The sequence below is a fragment of the Macaca mulatta genome, chromosome 1, assembly GCF_049350105.2.
Source record: "Macaca mulatta isolate MMU2019108-1 chromosome 1, T2T-MMU8v2.0, whole genome shotgun sequence".
NCBI lineage: Eukaryota > Metazoa > Chordata > Mammalia > Primates > Cercopithecidae > Macaca > Macaca mulatta.
The window spans coordinates 106,776,700-106,795,610 of NC_133406.1; the positions used below are offsets into that span (position 1 = coordinate 106,776,700).

The 18,911-nt window shown below is 54.0% G+C and overlaps 3 protein-coding genes across 21 annotated transcripts in view; 1 reads left to right on the forward strand and 2 right to left on the reverse strand.

Annotated features, from left to right (window-relative positions):
- Positions 1-18,911, reverse strand: part of ATP1A2 (ATPase Na+/K+ transporting subunit alpha 2) — a 74,241-nt gene that overhangs the window by 34,111 nt on the left and 21,219 nt on the right. The window lies entirely within an intron of this gene.
- Positions 10,972-18,244, forward strand: IGSF8 (immunoglobulin superfamily member 8). 7 transcript variants are annotated; one of them, XM_077940628.1, is made up of 8 exons: positions 11,531-11,642; positions 11,804-11,883; positions 14,347-14,724; positions 15,415-15,876; positions 16,256-16,663; positions 16,893-17,306; positions 17,649-17,779; positions 17,979-18,244. In XM_077940628.1, the coding sequence occupies exons 3-7, from the start codon at positions 14,349-14,351 to the stop codon at positions 17,762-17,764; spliced, it is 1,776 nt and encodes a 591-aa protein (XP_077796754.1). In that variant the 5' UTR covers positions 11,531-11,642; positions 11,804-11,883; positions 14,347-14,348; the 3' UTR covers positions 17,765-17,779; positions 17,979-18,244. The 7 variants fall into 7 exon arrangements, with proteins under 7 accessions (XP_077796762.1, XP_077796747.1, XP_077796763.1 ...); XM_077940636.1 differs by lacking the exons at positions 11,531-11,642; positions 11,804-11,883 and adding an exon at positions 10,972-11,281 and having other exon boundaries at positions 14,315-14,724; XM_077940621.1 differs by lacking the exons at positions 11,531-11,642; positions 11,804-11,883 and adding an exon at positions 10,972-11,252 and having other exon boundaries at positions 14,315-14,724.
- The window catches only part of KCNJ9 (potassium inwardly rectifying channel subfamily J member 9), a 62,716-nt gene continuing 59,827 nt past the window's right edge, over positions 16,023-18,911 (reverse strand). For 8 of the 13 annotated variants that reach the window (XM_077940968.1, XM_077940971.1, XM_077940963.1 and 5 more), the window contains 2 exons: positions 17,466-17,537; positions 16,023-16,166 (listed from right to left, as the gene is read on the reverse strand). In XM_077940968.1, coding sequence (XP_077797094.1) covers positions 16,125-16,166; positions 17,466-17,537 — 114 coding nt within the window. In that variant the 3' untranslated portion in view covers positions 16,023-16,124. Of the gene's footprint in view, positions 16,167-17,312; positions 17,538-18,911 lie in introns of those variants that run through there. The other 5 variants (XM_077940944.1, XM_077940942.1, XM_077940935.1 and 2 more) reach the window with 1 other exon arrangement.

Genomic DNA, 18,911 nt, shown 5'->3' on the forward strand with positions numbered 1-18,911 from the left:
AGGGAGGGAGGGGCCCCCCAGCCCCCTGAGGCAGGTTTGCTTTGGCCAGAGATCTGACCCAGCCACTGGCCCAGAGCACCCCGCCTCCCCGCTTCCCCTATCAAGAGGCAGCTGGCTTGGCCCCCAGCCTCCTTCTTCCCACCTCCTTCTCCCCTTACCAGGCCCCCTCCACTTGGCCCAGGATACAGCTCGGTTTATCTGCCTGTCCCCTGTGGCATTCTGTATGCTCAGAGAGTTCAGGATGCCCTGCAAACATCTGGCACACAGGGCCACTGCCTCCCATAGCAGCTTCTCCTTGGAATTTCAGGGAGCTTGGCCTCCTCTGCACCTCAGTGTCTCTGAAAGTCCAAGATTCTTGTACTTTTGTGCTGCTGTCTGGATGTTCTCACCACTGCCCCCTTGAGGAATGTGAGTGCCCTCTGGGTGACTTAATAAACAGAACATGTGCTTTTTGATGCTATTGCATCATTTAGACATTCAACAAGCATTTGTTGAGCACGTACTATATGCTATATTCTGTGCAAGGCACTAGAAAGACACTTACAATCAAGGCAAACAAGGTCCCTACCCTCATTGTCCTTTCCCTCAGAATCTCATGCCATTTAGTCACTAGATCCCCCTACCCATTCTCGACCTTGTCCTCCCGAGCTCATAGTCCTCAGGGACTCCCCACTTCCATTTCCTCAAACTTTTCCCACTTCTTTACCTCTATTTTTGCTGAGTGAGGTTGAGTGGGCCTGGCTCTGCCTCCTGCCTAGATGATTCTCCCAATCCAATGACGCGGGAGCAAAGGCTGGGCAATGGCATATTGGAAATCGTATTGGAAATCACTGTGGATTAGACTAGAGGGAGGGCAGAGACTTTCAGTGTGGGACTTGCTCTACCATTAACCAGCTGTGTGCACTTGAGTAAGTCCTTTACCTATCGTCAATAAAGTAGGGGGTGGAGGGTTGGACTAGCTAAGGATTCTCACCCTTAGCTGCATGCTAACATCCCATGTCCAGGCCTCATCTTCAGGTACCATGCTTTTAATTGATCTAAGGTGGGGCTTAGGCATCAGCGTTTTGTTTTGTTTTGTTTTTTGAGACAGAGTCTCACTCTGTCGCCCAGGCTGGAGTGCAATGGCACAATCTTGGCTCACTGCAAGCTCTGCCTCCCAGGTTCAAGTGACTCTGCTGCCTCAGCCTCCTGAGTAGCTGGGATTACAGGCATGCACCACCACACCTGGCTAATTTTTGTATTTTTAGTAGAGACAGGGTTCACCATGTTGGCCAGGCTGGTCTCGAACTCCGGACCCCATGATCTACCCACTTTGGCCTCCCAAAGTTCTGGGATTACAGGCGTGAGCCACTGCGCCCAGCCACATGAGTATTTTTTTTACTCCCCAGATGAATCAACAGGCAGATCTGAGAACCACTGAGCTAGACTGTCCCTAAGATTTGTAGCTCGTCATAGCTAAGTTAGTGAACACTTATTATAGATTGCACGTTTGCGTCTCCCCAGAATTTACAGATTGAACCTCTGCTGTGATGGTATTAGGAGGTGGGGCACTTGGGAGATAATTAGGTCATGAGGGTGGGATTAGTGCTCTTTTAGAGGAAGCGTGAGAGAGCTTGCTTCCTCTCTCTGCTCGCCACCATGTGGGGACACAGCAAGAAGGTGGCTATCTGCAAACCAGGAAGGGACCCCTCATCAGATACTGGATCTGCCAGCACCTGGATCTTGGACTTCCCAGACTCCAGAACTAATGAAGACAACATGTAGTACTTACCTTAGTCCTCAAAACTCTATTTTACAGATGGGAAAACTGAGGCACATAGATCCTAAGCTTACCCAAGTAGGGGGGCTTGGTTCAAACCTAGTTACTTTGTTTCCAAAGCCTGCACATTTAACTTCCATGCTGTAAGGACTCACTGAAGCTTCTCCTTTGGGTTCTTGTCCCCAGGAGTAAATGACCAGAACCGTCTGGATGCAGTGGCAACAGTGAGGAGTGCTCTAGAAGATAAAGGGAAAGAAAAAGTGCCAACTCTTGTGCATCTGTGTTGAGCCAGGTATTGCTGGCTGCTGGTTGCTCACCATTGCATTTTAGAGGGTGGTGGGAGCCCAGAGAAGGGGGAGATGGTTCTCCGTTGGAAGAATCAGAAAGGTCTTCATGGAGGAGGTGGCATTCTAGTTGGGCCTGGACAGATAGGTAGGATCTGACTTAGAGAGATAAAGGAGAAGGAACAATGTGAGCACGGGCACAGAGAGTGGAAGCACTCAGGGCACAAGGAAGAAATATGGATGGTAATACTGGAAATAGATGTTGGAGCCATTTCATGGAGGGCCTTGAATGCCGGAATAATTGCCATTCTAATTGCTAGTGTTTCCTAAAAAGGCTCTGATGATAAGAATCACCTGGGTGCTTGTTAAAACTATAAAAGAACAGGGACATTTCTTCAAGATTCTGATTCATGAGGGTGGGCGTGGAGAGTGGGAATCTGTATTCCTACCACCAAGCAAGTTTGAGAAATATTGCTATAAACAATATGGAGCCACTTAAAGTTTTTGAGCGGGGGAGTAATCTCATTGAAATTGTGTTCTAGGAAGGCTCATTTGATGGCAGGGTGTGCGCCTGTACGTGGACAGGGTGTTGGGTTGGAAGGGAGAGACTGATGGGGGCTATAGGTGGTGACGGTCTGGAGCAAGACAGAGAGGTGACAGAGATGGATGAAAAAGATGTTTGGGAGGTAGAATTTCAGTATTTGGCAGCTGATTGGACATCAGGGTAAGGAAGGCAGCAGTTGGAGATGGTGGGGGTGGTGAGGACTTTGGTGCAAAGTTAACTAAAATAAGGGTAGGGGAGGAAGGAGATTGGGAAATAAGCCGCAAGTTTGCTTAGGGGCATATGAAGGTTGAGGTGCTCCAGGCAGGGCTTCAGATGAAGGCACTCAGTGGGTGACAGAAATGGGGACTGGAGCTTGGGAGAGGGCATGGGCCATAAGAATCCCCGCATGGAGATGAACATTGAGCCAGGAGAGCAGAGGAGATGGCCCAGACAGGGGAGCTAGAGGACAGAAGTCTGTGGATCCTGGATGATCCTGGATAGTAACACCTACGGCAGAGGAAGAGGATCTGGGAGATGGCAAGGTAGAGAAGACAGAGAGATGGAGAATTAGGCTGAGTAGAGGGGCCAGGAAGCTGAGAGAGGAACAAGTTTTAAGGGGCAAAAAACTAACAGTTTCAGATTTCAGACGCCAAGGGGAAAGGAAAGCTGGTCACTTTTTTTTTTTGGTCAACTCAGAGGTCACTGGTGTGTCCTTTGGGAAAACCATTTCCATGTCAGGTCAAGTTTGGATATAACCTGTGGAGGGTTGAGGAGTGTGGTGAGGAAGCTGAGGCAGGCTGTAGGTTACCCTCTCCCAAGGGGATTGTGGGAGCTGGAAGGGGAAAGAAGACTGGGCAAACTGAGACAGCGGATGGGGAAAACCAGTGAACAGTAGAGACCCATTTAGAAGTCTCCTCTCCTTTGTCACTGGTCCCACTCTGCCTGTGGGCCCTAGCTTTGATCATAATGGGGCATCATGATACATATGTTTTCATTTCATCTTCACAACAATCCTCGAAAAATAATGAGATGAGCACTCTAGTAATTCTCACTTTACAGACGATGACACTGAAGCTAGAGAAAGTGAGTAACGGGATGCAGGCTACACAGCTGGCAAATCCAGGTCTGTGCTGTCTGCTTCTGAAATCCCAGCCCCCAAGCTTTTCACTTAATTGAAAACACAGAAGCTTTCTTTCTTACGCCTGAGCTGCTGATTGGTAACCTGGCTCATCCCCTGATTTCCAGGTTTGTTCTGGCCGGTCCCCTGTCCCCAGGGCTATCTAGTTCAGGAGCTGGGATCCTTCATGCCAGTGCTCAGGGCCTCAGTACCAAATGGATTCCCTGTCACCCTGCCCTGCTGGCTGGTTGGACCTCTACACCTTTGTCATCTCCCAGCTCCTTCTGAGGACAATAATTTGTATGGTACAGATGCAGCCCGCAACATGGCTGAGGACTTGTGCCGTGGAGTCAGAATGCCTGGAGAAGAAATCCTAGGTCTACCACTAATTGGACACATTTTTTTTTTTTTTGAGATGGAGTCTTGCTGTGTTGCCCAGGCTGGAGTGTAGCGGTGCAACTGTGGCTTACTGCAGCCTCACCTTCCTAGGCTCACGCAATCCTCTTGCCTCAGCCTCTTGAGTAGCTGGGACTACAGTTGATGCCCACCATGCCTGGCTAGTTTTTTTTTCTTTTTTCTTTTTCTTTTTTTTAAATTTTTAGTAGTGACAGGGTCTTGCTTTGTTGCCCAGACTGGTCTTGAACACCTGGCTCAAGCGATCCTCCGGCCTTGGCCTCCCAAAGTACTGGGATTACAGGTGTGAGCCACTGTGCCTGGCTTGGACAAATGTTTTAGCTTCTCTGAGCTTCAATTTTTTTTAACACCTCTAACTTATAGAGTCATTTTGAGAATTACAATGCCCAGTGAAGGTTAGCAATTATTTTGTGCTCTTGATTTCCAATGTCCTGGCCTTCAGACTGTAATTTCTTTTTCAGCTTGATCTGATCTCCAGCACCCTTCCCTTCCTACAGGACAGAACTCAGCCCTTCCTAGGCTGCTTGGGAAGCCAGCTTGGGTTGTTTGCCTAGGGATGGAAGGTTCAGGTTCTGAAATAAGAGGAGGAATTTTCTATCAGTTGTAGATGGAAGTGACTAGTGTACGATGGACTCCAGAGGAAATAACAGTGCGCACTGTGGAGGCGACATGACCACCAGAGAGGAAGGGCCCAGATTCCCTCTCTTGTCACTTGGTGTGTTCTCACTCCCTCAGTCACTCAGCAAATGTCTACTGAGCTTCTACTCCTTGCCAGGAGACTCTGTAGGCTTTGGGGAAGGGCAAAAAAGAGTTAACAGTAGCCTTGAGAAGCTCACAGCCAGGATGGAGAGGCAGATATAAACAAGCCCTGTAATTACAATGCAGAGTGGGAAACTCTACCAAGGAGCTGAGAACAGGGTGCAGTGGGAGCAAGGGGGTGGGTCGCGCTAGCATCAAAACTCTAGGCCCCCACTCTTTCCCATGGCCAGCTCGGTCACCCCCACTGTTCCATCTGTTTCTTTGTTTTTGCAGAGTATTTCTGGCTTTGTTTTCCCTTCACTTTCCTAATAGAGAGCCTTTGGAAAAATTCCACCCTTGTTTCAGTTGGAACAGGGAAAAGGAGAATTGTCTACTCTTCGGCCAAAATAGCCAAGGGGTGCCGGGTTCCTGGAGAGTCCAGGTGGACAAGCGGAGGAAGCAGGGACTGTCCCGAGGGAGCCAGGGGAGAGCCTGCAGTGCAGCGTGGCAGGCATGGGGCAGGGAGAGGTGAAAACACAGGAGGAGCTGTGCTTGGCTGGAAGGCCCAGGTGGCTGTGTGCCTCAAGTCCTCTTCCAGAGCTCTCTCTGCATCCCCTGTCTTCAGAGAATCCTGTAAAGCCTGGTTACATTGCTCTTTCCCCACCCAGGTAGCTGTGAAGGACTGGGACCCCAGAGTTAGAAGTGAGTCTTGGACATTATTCGCAGCAGAGGGCCGTGTGTGTGTGTGTGTGTGTGTGTGTGTGTGTGTGTGAGAAATCCCTCCTTTCCCCTCCCTCTTTCCCCATACCACCACACACACAACGCTCATTGTTCCCTGGGCCTTCAGTTCTGCATTCATCCATTCAACACATATTTATTGAACACTCACTATGTGCTGGAAGCTGGAGCTGTGTAGTGGCAAAAGTTATTTCAGAAGGTTGCATAGGCACCAGATATGCATGTGTGTGCCTGAATTGTATGTATGTATCAATGTGTCACTTGGTGTGTCCTCACTTCCTCAGTCACTCAGCAAATGTGGGCAGGCTAGGGAAACAGGAGGAAGAAGGGAAGAAGAATGTTTGGGAAACTGAAGTTTGGGAGTCAGATAGCTTGCGTTTGCATCTGGGTGCTACCATTTGCTAGCTGTGTGACCTCAGGTAAATTATATGAGCTTTCTGTGCCTCTGTCTCCCAGCTGTAAAATAGAGATACTCGTAGTATTCACCTCATGGGGTTGTTGCGAAAGCTGAATGAATGAATGTGCACAGAGTGTGTGCAATGGTGCCCAACATGAAGTAGATGCTCTGTAGGTATTAGCAATTGTTGTTCCCTTCTCACCCCACTCACAGCTGGGTGGAGACAAACTCGTAAATGACTGGCAGCCACCTGGTGCTACCCGCCTCCTGCCCCCTGAGCCTCATCTACAACACTCAGCCCACAAACCTCTGTCTAACCAAACCCCTGCCATCTCCTGCCCTTGGCTGACCCCCACCCCACCCTAGGCTGCTCAGTTAGAGAAGAAGTAATATCACACAGTGGGGATTGCTTCAGTCCCACGCTACCCTCCAGACATATCTGAGTTGTCAGTTCCCTCTTAGCAGACTGGGAATGGAGAAGTGGGATGGGTGAGCATCTGGGGCGGAGCCCAGGCTCCCAGGCACCCACCCGATGGGACTGGGGAACAAATAACTTGTCAGGAGGTCAGGAGGGAGACCGAGGGGATTCCAGTTCCAAGGAATCCATGCATGGCATTCGAGCGTGGGTGGCAGCTGGCAAGAATCCTTGGTTCAGAAATGGCAAGGCCCCCTCAGAAGTCAGGGCCAGGTCGTGCCAAAGCCCCAGTGGCATCGTGGCTCTGCTATTCTTGAACAGCTGTGCTGCTCCCCTTGGCACAGGGTTTAAGAATGGGGGCAGGAGTATGGGCTTAGCCAGGGCAAGAGGAGGGCTCAGAGAGTAGACATGCATACACACACATACACACAAACACACACACACTCCACCATGAAGATGCAGACGCCTGGCTCAGGGAGAAAAGCAGGGAGGGAGAGGGTGGAATGCAAGTGTATGTGTGTGTGTGTGTGTGTGTGTGTGTGTGTATGTGTGTGTGTCAGAGGGGGAGATGGCTTTGTGGTTCTGTATTTGGTGTTTGGGTGTGCATAATGTCTCTGTGTTTATCTTTGTATGTGCACTTCTGTTTCAGTGTGTCTCTGAATGAGTTTGTTATCAGGGCGAGGGTAGGTTTTTGCACTACTTCTGTCTCTGACCCTGCTTGAGCCTCTCAGCAACTCAGCAAAGAGAATTTTCCCTTCTGGGAGGGTGGGAAAATATAGCTCATCAGGGCAGTATGGGCCATCGCTTTATAAACACACACAAATCACAGGACATTCTTGTGTGTGATCCTTAGCTCCCAACAAAGCTAGGGTTGATACACATTTAAAAGAGAGAGAGCTGAGTTCTATGTGTATGCTTGTGCCATTTCTATATGTCTGACTGTCTGATGAGCATGTGTGCTTATGGATTTGATATAGTTGTCACTTTGTCCCCATGGCAGTATCTGTGTCTACAGCTTGGTATATAGTCATGTGTGCTAAACTCATATTTAACTGTGTCCCTAGTGACATTTGTCTTTAAGCAGCAACATAACAGGAGTTAGAAGCACAGGCTCCACAGTGAGGCGATCCAAGTTTCGAATCCCTGTGTGGACAGTAACTAATCCATTAACCTTGGACAAGTTTCTTAACTTTTCTGTGCCTCAGTTTTCTCACAGGGATAATAATAGCACATGAGGATAGATGAGATCACATTTAGTGCCTGACACAGGCCCGCATATGTGAATGGTCCTGTCTTTGAACGTGCTCCTCTCTGAGAGCTGTCTCCTTGGTTGTGACTGCAGTGTGTCACGTATCAGCTGGATTATAAACTGCTTTTGGGCAAAGTGTGGGTCTCAATTATCTTTAACAACACTCATGACACCTCAGTGCCACCTTGGTGCCTTGTCATCTCGAGGTGAAATGAGACCTGTTTCATGTGAAGCAGGACCGGTGTCAGATGCAGGCCCGTGCCTGGGGTGGTATATGGAGGGCAGGTGGGAAGCTGGTGATGGCAATGACAACACAGCCCAGCCGGGCATCAGAGTCCCTCACGGTCACTACTGCATGCCTGCCCAGGTCTCTCTGCAAACCCAGGCTCCCTCCTCCGTGTCTCAGTCTGGCCTGGAAACTCACGGAAGGGCTTCCTTCCTCCTTTCTCTGCTCACCCCACCCTAGGGCACCAGCCTAGGTGCTGGGAGGCCTGTGTGTGTTTTTAATGGATGAGATGAGTGCTCTCCAATCTACACCATGCATCCTTGTTTTTGCAGCTTGTATGTGTTTGCGCATGGCTCTGTGGGGGTGTGTTTCTGGGAGCCGTCTTTCTGTATGATCCCCGCTCCATTACAGTGGGGACATGTGTCCGTGTGTGTGACGTGCCTCGTGCCTGGGGTTTGTTCTCCTCCCCCAGCTTTCCCAGTTACATAAGCAGCTGAGGGGTCCGTCAGGCCTGGGCTGTGGGCTCCCCCTGCTGGCCGCCGCTGGAACCCGGATTCTGGGGAGGGGCCTGCTGAAGACACTGCTCTCTCCTTGGGCCTTATCCCCTTTGGAGGGAGACACCAACCCAGCTCTCAACGCCAGCCTGCCCCAGCTCCTTCCCCGTCCCAGGCCGCGGGGTAAGAGAGGATATCTCACCTCCCTGAAGACTTCTCTCATCATGCTTATACCGGGGGTTGGTTATGACTTGTTTATGAAATGTATCCCTAACATACAGAACTATGTTCCCTGAGGGCAGGGGAGCAGGCCTGCCTTGTTTACCACCGCATCTCCAGTACCCAGTACCAGGCCTGGCCCAATCAATATTTGTTGAATGACTGAGTTTACAGGGTGGAGAGGCTTGGGAGGAGGGACAGTGAGGTGTAGGAAGATTTGGGGCTTTGGGGATAGACAAACCTGGGCTCAAGTCACCCCTTAGCCACTTAAAAACTGTGTGGCCTTGGGCAAGATACTTAACCTGTCTAATCTCAAGTTTCTCTTCTGTTAAATGACACTGCCTTGCAAAATATGCTATAAGGACTAGGACTAATATCCAAAAGGGCCTTCTTGTGTCAGCATTTCATAAATGACATGTCATTATTACAATTGGTAACGTCTTTCATCCCTCAAGCATCATGAAGGCATTCAATCCACTCGATGATTAAATCCATTATAAAGGGAAAGACGTGTTCATCCAAAAGCTTCCCTATGCGTTTCAGTTTTCACATAGCTCAGTATGCCTGTGGATGGATTTAGATGATGAGGCTCCGGAGCAACCAGGCTGTGGATATTTCAAAGTGGGAATAAAAGGCACCCTACTACCCTGTTCATGGGCCAGTGCTGGCAGTCCTGGGAGGTGAGGGCTGGACCTCTGACCTCCCTTCAAGGCCCCAAACATTTGGCCTCAGTTTCTCTGGCTTCTCCAGGGTTCCTCAATGTGGCTTCTACTGGCAACCCCATGAGCGTCTTCTCAGAGTCAGGCACTCTGCCACGCTTGAGGAATACAATGTCAAGGAAGGTCTGGTCTGGCCTGTGCCACTTACCCTCTCTGGGCCTCAGTTTCCTCTTCTGTAAAGGGGGGGTGAGTGAGTGGGAGGGAAGAGGGGAGAGGGAGGGTGTTGGAGGGTAGAGGGTGGTAAATGGGCTCTGGGATCACCTCCCACTGACAGCCACTCTGACAGCCTTGGCTTTGCAAACCTGGCCATCTCTTCTCCCCATTTTGGTCTCATCCTTCCTGCCCTTCCCCACTCCCCATCTTTACAGTTCAGGAAGAGACAGAACACCTGGGAAGGGTGCCTCCTCCATTCTCCCACCTCCAGGGCAAGCCCCACTCTTCCCAGAACAATGTTCATCTCTTCCCACTGTCACTGAACATAGACACTCCTTCACCTAAACGCCAGGTCTAAACTAGGTCTAAATTAAGCCTCTTAGGAAGCAGTTCAAATAATAATTCAAAAACTAAAACAAAATAATCCTTCGTTATCTCCCATTTCGTGTTAGTTTCCTGTGCCAAACACTTTATGTACATTACCTATCATCCCCTTTGGGTGGTGTGATCAACCTCAATTCAATTTGCAGAGGAGAAAACTGAAGTTGAAGGAGGTTAAACAACTGGGCTAGGATCACCCAACCCAGAAATGACGTCACATGGACGGCCGCCTCTCCCAATCCATTTTTCTTTTGGTTTTGCCCTCTGAGGGGGTGAAAAACAGGTCTCCAGTGACCTTGTGGATCCTGGAAGCGCCCTTCAGCTCAAACCCTTCGCCTTTAGGAACTCCTGGGTTCTGCCAACCCCTACTTCAACAGGGTTTGCAGCGAGGACTATGGCTCAGAGAAAATAACTGAATTCTAAATGCGTGGCCACAGCCAATCCCAGGGCCCCTGCACCCAATTCTCCAGGAAAGGCTGGCAGGTGCGGGGTGGGGTGCGCTCTGTACGAGGGTGGGTGGGAATTTCGATGCGCCGAGGTGCAATTAGCTCACTCTTGCCGGGGCCTCGGGCGGAGCCAGGGCCAGGGGCGGGGCGAGACCGGGGTCCATGGCGGAGTCAGGTTTGGAGGCTGACGTTAGCCCTGGGGGGACTGGGAAGGGGTGGGGCTTGGGACTGGGGCGGGGCCGGGTCCCGGGGCGGAGCCAAGATTGTAGTCCTACTGTAGTCCTGGTGGGGCGGGGCGAGGGAGGGGCCGGAACTGGGGCTGGGCCGAGACCCGGGGCGGAGCCAGGGCTGGAGTCTTGCGGGACGGGACGGGACGGGGAGGGGCGGGGAGGGGCGGGGAGGGGCGGGGAGGGGCGGGACCGGGGCGGGGCTGGGACTCGGTGCGAAGCAAAGGTGAGTTTCGAGGGTCAGGGCGGGGCCGGAGCCAAGTGCGGAGCGAAGAACTGAGTCTGGCGGGGTGGGGCGGGCCGGGCCAGGGCTGGGTCCGGGGCGGGGCGGGCTTAGACGGGGCGGAGGAAGGGGCGGTGCCGGGGCGGGCTGGGGCTAGAATGGTCTCAGAACTGCCGAGGGCTGGAGGGAAAGCAAGGGGAGGGGCGGGGGGAGGGGCGGAGGGAGGGGATTCGGCAGCTCCAGCTCAGCTCGCTCGGCGCACCCACGCCTCGCTGCCCAGCTTCCTGCCCCCCACCTGGGCATGCGCCCCCCACCCCACCGGTCCCCCAGAACCCGCGCCATCCCCCGGAGCCTCCCCAGAGCTGGCCGCGCAGGATGGGCGCCCTCAGGCCCACGCTGCTGCCGCCGTCGCCGCCGCTGCTGCTGCTGCTGCTAATACTAGGTAAGTCAGGCCCCCGTTCCGGTTCCCGGCCCCGCCGGGCAGGTGCCTGCCACCCAGCACCTCCCGAGCATTTCGGGGCTCCTCACATCCTCCTCCGTCAGGGGTACCTCCAGCCTCCCCGGGGTCGGCGGCCAGCTGCGCTTTGTGGCTGCCCGCCGAGCCAGTCTTGGGAAGAGTGCAGGCTCCCCAGCTCTAAGTCAGGGAGTGGGGCACAGGGAGGACCCACTAAAGTGCTGCCCCAGGCACTGCTTGGCCTCCTGGGGCAGGCCCCACTTCTCAGCTAGCATACCCACGTCCTGGGGTCGCTGCACCAAATGCTGCGACTCCTTTCTGCCCCACACTCAGCTCCAGGCCTGGCCTTGGGTGCCCGCCCTGCGTGGGCAGTGCCTGCCCAGCTTCATAATTGCCCTAGAGTTGGCTGGAGGCCCAGAGGCCAGTTCTGCCCACGATCTTTGAAGTAAGTCTCTCCCAATTGCGCTCCACACACTTCATCAACTGGGGGCAGTTCTCTCTCTCACCCCCATCTCCATCCCAGGTTGGGTCCCTCTTTGCCCTTCTTCCTCTCTCCCAAATGGCACTTGGCTCTGCAGCCACCCATCAGTTTTCACACCCGCTTAGTTCCAGCTTCCTTGCCTCAGGAGAAACCAGGTTCCATGGAGACTGATCCTGGGATCTCAAAGCACCTTGTGCCTGCTGTGGTGGGTGTTCATGGTGGGTTGTTCTGGGCTAATCTTGCATGGATGCCTGGGGGTAATGACAGTGGAATTGTTTTTGGCCTGAACTGGAAGGCTGCCTGTAGGAGGTGGTCTGGGGAAGAGTATGGCGTGGAGAAGTGAAACTGCCAGTACAGATGTTGATGAGGCTGAAGCCCTTGAAATGAGAGTGAAGCGTGGAGGTGGGGATGGTGACTTCAGAGCTGCTGTTGTCAAGGCAGAGGCTGAAGGTAGCCCCAGCTGCCTGTTTCTAGACCAGGGCTCCACAGTGGCACCAAGCAAAGCCTTCCCCTGCTGCAGGTCCCTGGGCCCTGCAGGGCTAGGATGAGTCCTCTCCTTGGTCCCTGGGCAGGTGGCAGGAGGATGTACAGAGAGGAAGGCTCTGTGGGACCTGGGTTGCCTAGCACTTGCTGTGTTTTCCCCAGCGGGCAGCATGGAGCAGGGAGGAGCCCAGGGAGGTGGGGAAGTGCTGGCCTGTGGTTGAAAAAGGAGCACGCAGACGTCTGAGCACCCACTGCCTGTGGGCACTTACATTCATTTCACAAGTGAGGAAATTGAAGTAACTTGCCCCAGAGAGCACATTTAGTGAGTATTAGGGCTAGGATTTGAACACAGATCTGATTCCAAAGCAGGCCTCTTTGCTCTCCCTTTCCTCGCTGCAACTAATACAGAGGAGGTGAGAGAGAGCTGTGTGGCAACTGATTTCCTAAGGCTGTGGAGGTAACTTTCCCATGGGGATCTCCAAGCATCAGCAGTTGTGGAGCCAGGAAGATGGGAGGGGGCCTTCTGAGCAGTCTGCCCCGAGGCAGTCAGGGAAGGTGTCAGCTTGGCCGTCTCCACCATCACCCTGATTATGAAACTTGCCTGGCCTGGGGCAGGGCTCTCCTGAGTCACATACGCACTCATGCATGGTCAGAGCTGGAGCTCTTAGTTCTCCTCCAGTGTGGAAACCGAGGCCTAGGACAGAAAGAGACTGGATCCCATGCCACACAGCTGGGCATGGGGATGGTGCTGGAATCTCACTTCCTGATTGACAGCCTGTGCCCTTAACAACAGACCATGAGTTCTCCCTGTGACTCAGCCAGAGGATAAAGGAAGGGGCTAGGAGCCCAGCAGCAGGGGTGGGGAAGTTCAGAGGAGCCATTCTAGAGAAGCTGGAGGGTAGAGTTTGACCACAGACTCCTGGGCATTTTCCTCTAGCTTCTGCAGAAAGTCCATGGTATCCCCCTGGGAGGCCTAAAAGTGACACTCTGGTTGGTGAGGTCAGTCCCTTCAGGCCTGGCCTTGGAGTTTCCCCATTTTCCTCCCTGGTTTTGCCCCTCTGGAGGAGGGTGTGGAAGCCATCTAGGGACAGCATGATCTTGGCTAAGATATTATACTTTTCCTGCCTTACCTTTCTCATCTGTAAAATGGGGAGGGGGGGAGGGGTAGCCTAGCCCTCTTTACATTCTGAGGTTCTGCGATTTTATCTAGTGGGAGCTATGGAAGGAGAGAAGGGAGGAGCTAAGCCCTCTAAGTCTGCCAGGAGTATCTGCTGGGGTAGAGTTGGGCATAGGGGTGGAGTAGGGTGAAGAAGAGAGGTTTGACCTTTCTGAAGGGAGAGAGATGAGAAGGGGCAGCTTGGGATTTAATGCCTCCCTACAGAAAGAAAGCCATATATGTAAATGAATGCATACCATATGCAAATGAAGGCTTTGTTAAGGAACTGGGGCAGGCGCCTTGTGTGTCTGCTGGGCTAGCCAGGAAGGTTGGCAGGCACTGGAGGAGGGGATCTTCTGCCCCAATGGCGAGAGCAGAGCCTGGACCTTGCCCCAGAAGCCCCAGCTGCCTGGGCAGCCCTGTGGGGTGAGAGAAGCAGTGAGCTCATTGCGCAGCTGGAGGGGGGAGGGCATTGTGTGGTGAGAACTGACTGGGCCTGTGCCCTTTCCAGCTAGGGTCACTGGCTCCATTGTCTGGTCCAGGTGACACAGCTGAGCCAACTAGCACTTCTGAGCAAGACTGCCAGCTCCCCTCAAGCAAAGGGGAGGGACATGTAGTCTCAGCATCCCCCAGCCAGAAGGCTCCCCTGGCCAGGCACTGAGGAAGGAATGGCAGACATGGAGGTGGGTGAGTGGCAGGGACAGATCAAGGTTTAGCTGGAACCAAAGCCTGGTTAGGTCAGGAATCAGATGTACTCCTTTCTGCCTTCAGGCGCTCTGCTTCTAGTCCACCAGAAATGGGATGCATCTAGGTGCCAAGGCAATCCTGGGCCCGTGCCACCTTCTTGAGATCCAGGTGTCTTATATCACAGCATCCCTTTCCTATTCTCAGAACAGGGTCCAAGCTGTGGACCATCTTCCCCAGGTGTCCTTTCCTTTTGTAGGCAGAGATCAAGAATGGTGCTTGTGGTGGCAGAGGGCATGGAATGGGGAATCAGGCATCTCCAACTTCTTCTGCCTTTCCCTACAGGAATGGGATGCTGGGCCCGGGAGGTGCTGGTCCCCGAGGGGCCCTTGTACCGCGTGACTGGAACAGCTGTCTCCATCTCCTGCAACGTGACCGGCTACGAGGGACCTGCCCAGCAGAACTTCGAGTGGTTCCTGTATAGGCCTGAGGCCCCAGATACTGCACTGGGCATTGTCAGTACCAAGGATACCCAGTTCTCCTATGCTATCTTCAAGTCCCGAGTGGTGGCGGGTGAGGTGCAGGTGCAGCGCCTACAAGGTGATGCTGTGGTGCTCAAGATTGCCCGCCTGCAGGCCCAGGATGCTGGCATTTATGAGTGCCACACCCCCTCCACTGATACCCGCTACCTGGGCAGCTACAGCGGCAAGGTGGAGCTGAGAGGTACTGGGCCCTGGGACGGGGTGGGGCCACACACCCTCTCAAGGCAGAAAGTCAAAGCCACAAGTGACCTATCTAACTGCCCCTTAGGTTTTGTAGCCAAGGAACTTGAGGCCCAAAGAGGTTAAGTGACTTGCACAAAGTCGCCCAATAACTCAGTGACTGATATGGGACTCAAACCCAGATTGCCTCACCCAGGCCAGTGCTTGTCTTATCATATCAAGACCCCTCCTGGGAGATGAAGGGTCCTTAAGTTGTCCATTCCCCTTTCCATTCCCAAGAACGAGGAAGACTATTGGGTTGAATAGACTCTACTACTGGACAGTACAGGACCCAGATCTGGCAAAGAGAGTAGAGTTAGGGAAGGAGTGAGACCGTGTGACATTCTCACTAAGTTTCTTTGTGTTCTGAGAAGGAAGACAGAACCACTTTTCTCAGTATTTCAAACAGGGGTCAGTCTCGAACATAGAACCAACATGGGCTGGTTCTATGAAATTCAACAAGTATTTATTGAGTGCCTGTGCTGTGCCCAGTACTGCACTTGGCACCACTGAGTTACAGAGGAAATAATACAACATGCAATCTTTGCCCTCTGAGAGCTCACAGTCTATTTAGGGAGATAGGCTGTACACAGGAAACAGTAACAAGGGCTGCCAGCTCCCAGCCCTCCCTCACTCCAGCTGTTCTCTCCAGTTCTTCCAGATGCCCTCCAGGTGTCTGCTGCCCCCCCAGGGCCCCGAGGCCGCCAGGCCCCAACCTCACCCCCACGCCTGATGGTGCATGAGGGGCAGGAGCTGGCACTGGGCTGCCTGGCGAGGACAAGCACACAGCAGCACACACACCTGGCTGTGTCCTTTGGGCGATCTGTGCCTGAGGCACCAGTTGGGCGAGCAACTCTGCAGGAAGTGGTGGGAATCCGGTCAGACTTGGCCGTGGAGGCCGGAGCTCCCTATGCTGAGCGACTGGCTGCAGGGGAGCTTCGTCTGGGCAAGGAAGGGACCGATCGGTACCGCATGGTAGTAGGGGGTGCCCAGGCAGGGGACGCAGGCACCTACCACTGCACTGCCGCTGAGTGGATTCAGGATCCTGATGGCAGCTGGGCCCAGATCGCAGAGAAAAGGGCTGTCCTGGCCCACGTGGACGTGCAGACACTGTGTAAGTACCACTTATACATCCCACTGTGGGAGCTGGGAGGGACAGTATCCTGGTGGGTGCTGTGGCCGCAGGGGGTACCAGAGAGCTATCATCTGACTCCAAGGAACTCATCTTCCACAGAGTGAGCAGCCTTGTTAGCATTTCTTCCCCCTCTGCCCTTGATGGGTTTTCTCTGCTCAGAAATTGGGTATAGAGCTAGGAGGCCCATGGCTGAGGGGTGAGATTCAAGCCCCCAAGTAGAAAGATGATCATACCCAGTGAGGGGCAGACAGGAGGTTTTGAAGTTGCTGCTGTCAAGGAGGAAACAGAAAATTGGGAATCAGGTGCCTCTGTGTCCCCTCCTGCCTCCATGACACCTCTTCCCCTTCCTGTGTTTCAGCCAGCCAGCTGGCAGTAACAGTGGGGCCTGGTGAACGTCGGATCGGCCCAGGGGAGCCCTTGGAACTGCTGTGCAATGTGTCAGGGGCACTTCCCCCAGCAGGCCGTCATGCTGCATACTCTGTAGGTTGGGAGATGGCACCTGCGGGGGCACCTGGGCCTGGCCGCCTGGTAGCCCAGCTGGACACAGAGGGTGTGGGCAGCCTGGGCCCTGGCTATGAGGGCCGACACATTGCCATGGAGAAGGTGGCATCCAGAACATACCGGCTGCGGCTAGAGGCTGCCAGGCCTGGTGATGCGGGCACCTACCGCTGCCTCGCCAAAGCCTATGTTCGGGGGTCTGGGACCCGGCTTCGTGAAGCAGCCAGTGCCCGTTCCCGGCCTCTCCCTGTACACGTGCGGGAGGAAGGTGAGAGGGGGCTGGGCCCTGGACAGGGTTTGAGGATTGTCAACCCCTTTTCCTTCTGTTTCCATGCCCCCCTCCCTCTCCATCGGCTGCTTGCATGCCACAGCCTCACGCTCCTCTTCTCCCAATATTGTGGGAATACCCTGAGTTTCCTGCGGCGGTGCTTGGCAGCAGCTCTGACCCCATGCTCCCTGGCCCTGCACCCTCTGACCCCATGTCCTTTGTTCTGCAGGCGTGGTGCTGGAGGCTGTGGCGTGGCTAGCAGGAGGCACAGTGTACCGGGGGGAGACTGCCTCCCTGCTGTGCAACATCTCTGTGCGGGGTGGCCCCCCAGGACTGCGGCTGGCCGCCAGCTGGTGGGTGGAGCGACCAGAGGACGGAGAGCTCAGCTCTGTCCCTGCCCAGCTGGTGGGTGGCGTGGGCCAGGATGGTGTGGCAGAGCTGGGAGTCCGGCCTGGAGGAGGCCCTGTCAGCGTAGAGCTGGTGGGGCCCCGAAGCCATCGGCTGAGACTGCACAGCTTGGGGCCCGAGGATGAAGGCGTGTACCACTGTGCCCCCAGCGCCTGGGTGCAGCATGCTGACTACAGCTGGTACCAGGCGGGCAGTGCCCGCTCAGGGCCTGTTACAGTCTACCCCTACATGCATGGTAAGTGACACCCCTCCACCCTCTTCGCTCTGCCTTCCTGCCGGCCCCTGCTGCTGGCCTTCCCTTCCCATCTTCTCACCCTCCTGCTACTATCTCTCTCCTCCACATCCTGTCACATGAAGTCTCAAAAAATCCAACTTCCAGCCCTGCAGTGCCCACCTGCATGGGGTCCTCTGTGGTTGATGCTGACTTGCATGCTGAGAGGGCAGGCTGTGGGCAGGGATGGGGTGCCTGTGAATGGAGAAGGTGGGTTCAGAGAACTTGATGGGGAACGTGTAGAGGCAAGTGTGATGGGTGGAGGATGATGGCATCCTCTCTGAACAGTCATACTCTCTCCCCCAGCCCTGGACACCCTGTTGGTGCCTCTGCTGGTGGGTACAGGGGTGGCCCTAGTCACTGGGGCCACTGTCCTTGGTACCATCACTTGCTGCTTCATGAAGAGGCTTCGAAAACGGTGATCTCTTACTCCCCAGGTGAGGGAAAAGAACCCCCCAACCTTGTTTTCACTGGGCTTCCCACCACCAAGTCCTGAACCAAGCTGCTCCCTCCCAGGCCCCACCTGGAGGAGGAGTAGGCAGCTCAGATCCACAGGGCCCTGTTAAGGGGTGGAGGCCACGAGGGAGCCCCACGCAGGGCTCTCTGTCCTTAGCTCACACTGGGTGCCCTTTTCAGGTCTTGCAGGTGTTGACTGTCTTCCGGCCCAGCTCCAAGCCCTCCTCTGGTTGCCTGGACACCCTCTCCCTCTGTCCACTCTTCCTTTAATTTATTTGACTTCCCACTACCCAGAATGGGAGACATGCCTCCCCTTCCCCACTCCTTCCCTCCCAAGCCCCTCCCTCTGGCCTTCTGTTCTTGATCTCATAGGGATCCTATAGGGAGGCCATTCCCCATCCTGGAATTAGTTTTTCTAAAAGGTGAATAAACTGGTTTTATAAAAAGCAGGCTTGGCTGTGTCTTCCCTATCATGAGACTGTAAAAGGCTCAGGGTGCACAGTAGGGAGGTGGTTGGGGGTTGACAACCTATTCTGGACGACCCAGGCCTCTCTTCCCACCACAAACACCATCTGGCCTCCACGGGCCATGCCACCTACCCCAGGAGGGGACACCTGGGTTCCATCTGCTGCCTGAACTGTCAGGGCTGAGACAACTCCTGACTGGACTCCTACTTGGGGAGGGAAGCATAGAAAAGGAGGGTAGGTTCCAGCTGCATGTGGTCCCCCCTCCCCAGCTTCTCCCATGTTAAAGGGCATGGGCCTCTAGGGGCAGTGCCTTTTCTGAGCTCCCCAGACTTTCCCCCACTCTTCTTATTCTCCTGGTCAGGCTAGTCTTGGACCTGAGTCCTCCCACTAGACCCTGGGGCTGCAATTCTTGTTCCTTCTGACTGATAGCAGCAGAATAGAAGCCTCAGAACACAACTGATACTCAGGCTGGGACAACAGGCAGTCAGGGGAGGGCCTGTGTGTCCACAGAGCCATTGCACCCGCATGTACTTGCTGTACCTGCATACACCCACTACCCGCATACACCCACTACACCCGCATATACCTGCTACACCCGCATATACCTGCCTCACCTGCCTATACCCACCCTGGGATCTCCTCCCTC

Coding starts and splice junctions, on each gene's coding strand:
- IGSF8 (XM_077940621.1), top strand. CDS start 11,119: ATGGGCGCCCTCAGGCCCACGCTGCTGCCGCCGTCGCCGCCGCTGCTG. Junction 15,877..16,255: donor CGTGGACGTGCAGACACTGT/GTAAGTACCACT, acceptor CCTGTGTTTCAG/CCAGCCAGCTGGCAGTAACA. Junction 16,664..16,892: donor TGTACACGTGCGGGAGGAAG/GTGAGAGGGGGC, acceptor TTTGTTCTGCAG/GCGTGGTGCTGGAGGCTGTG.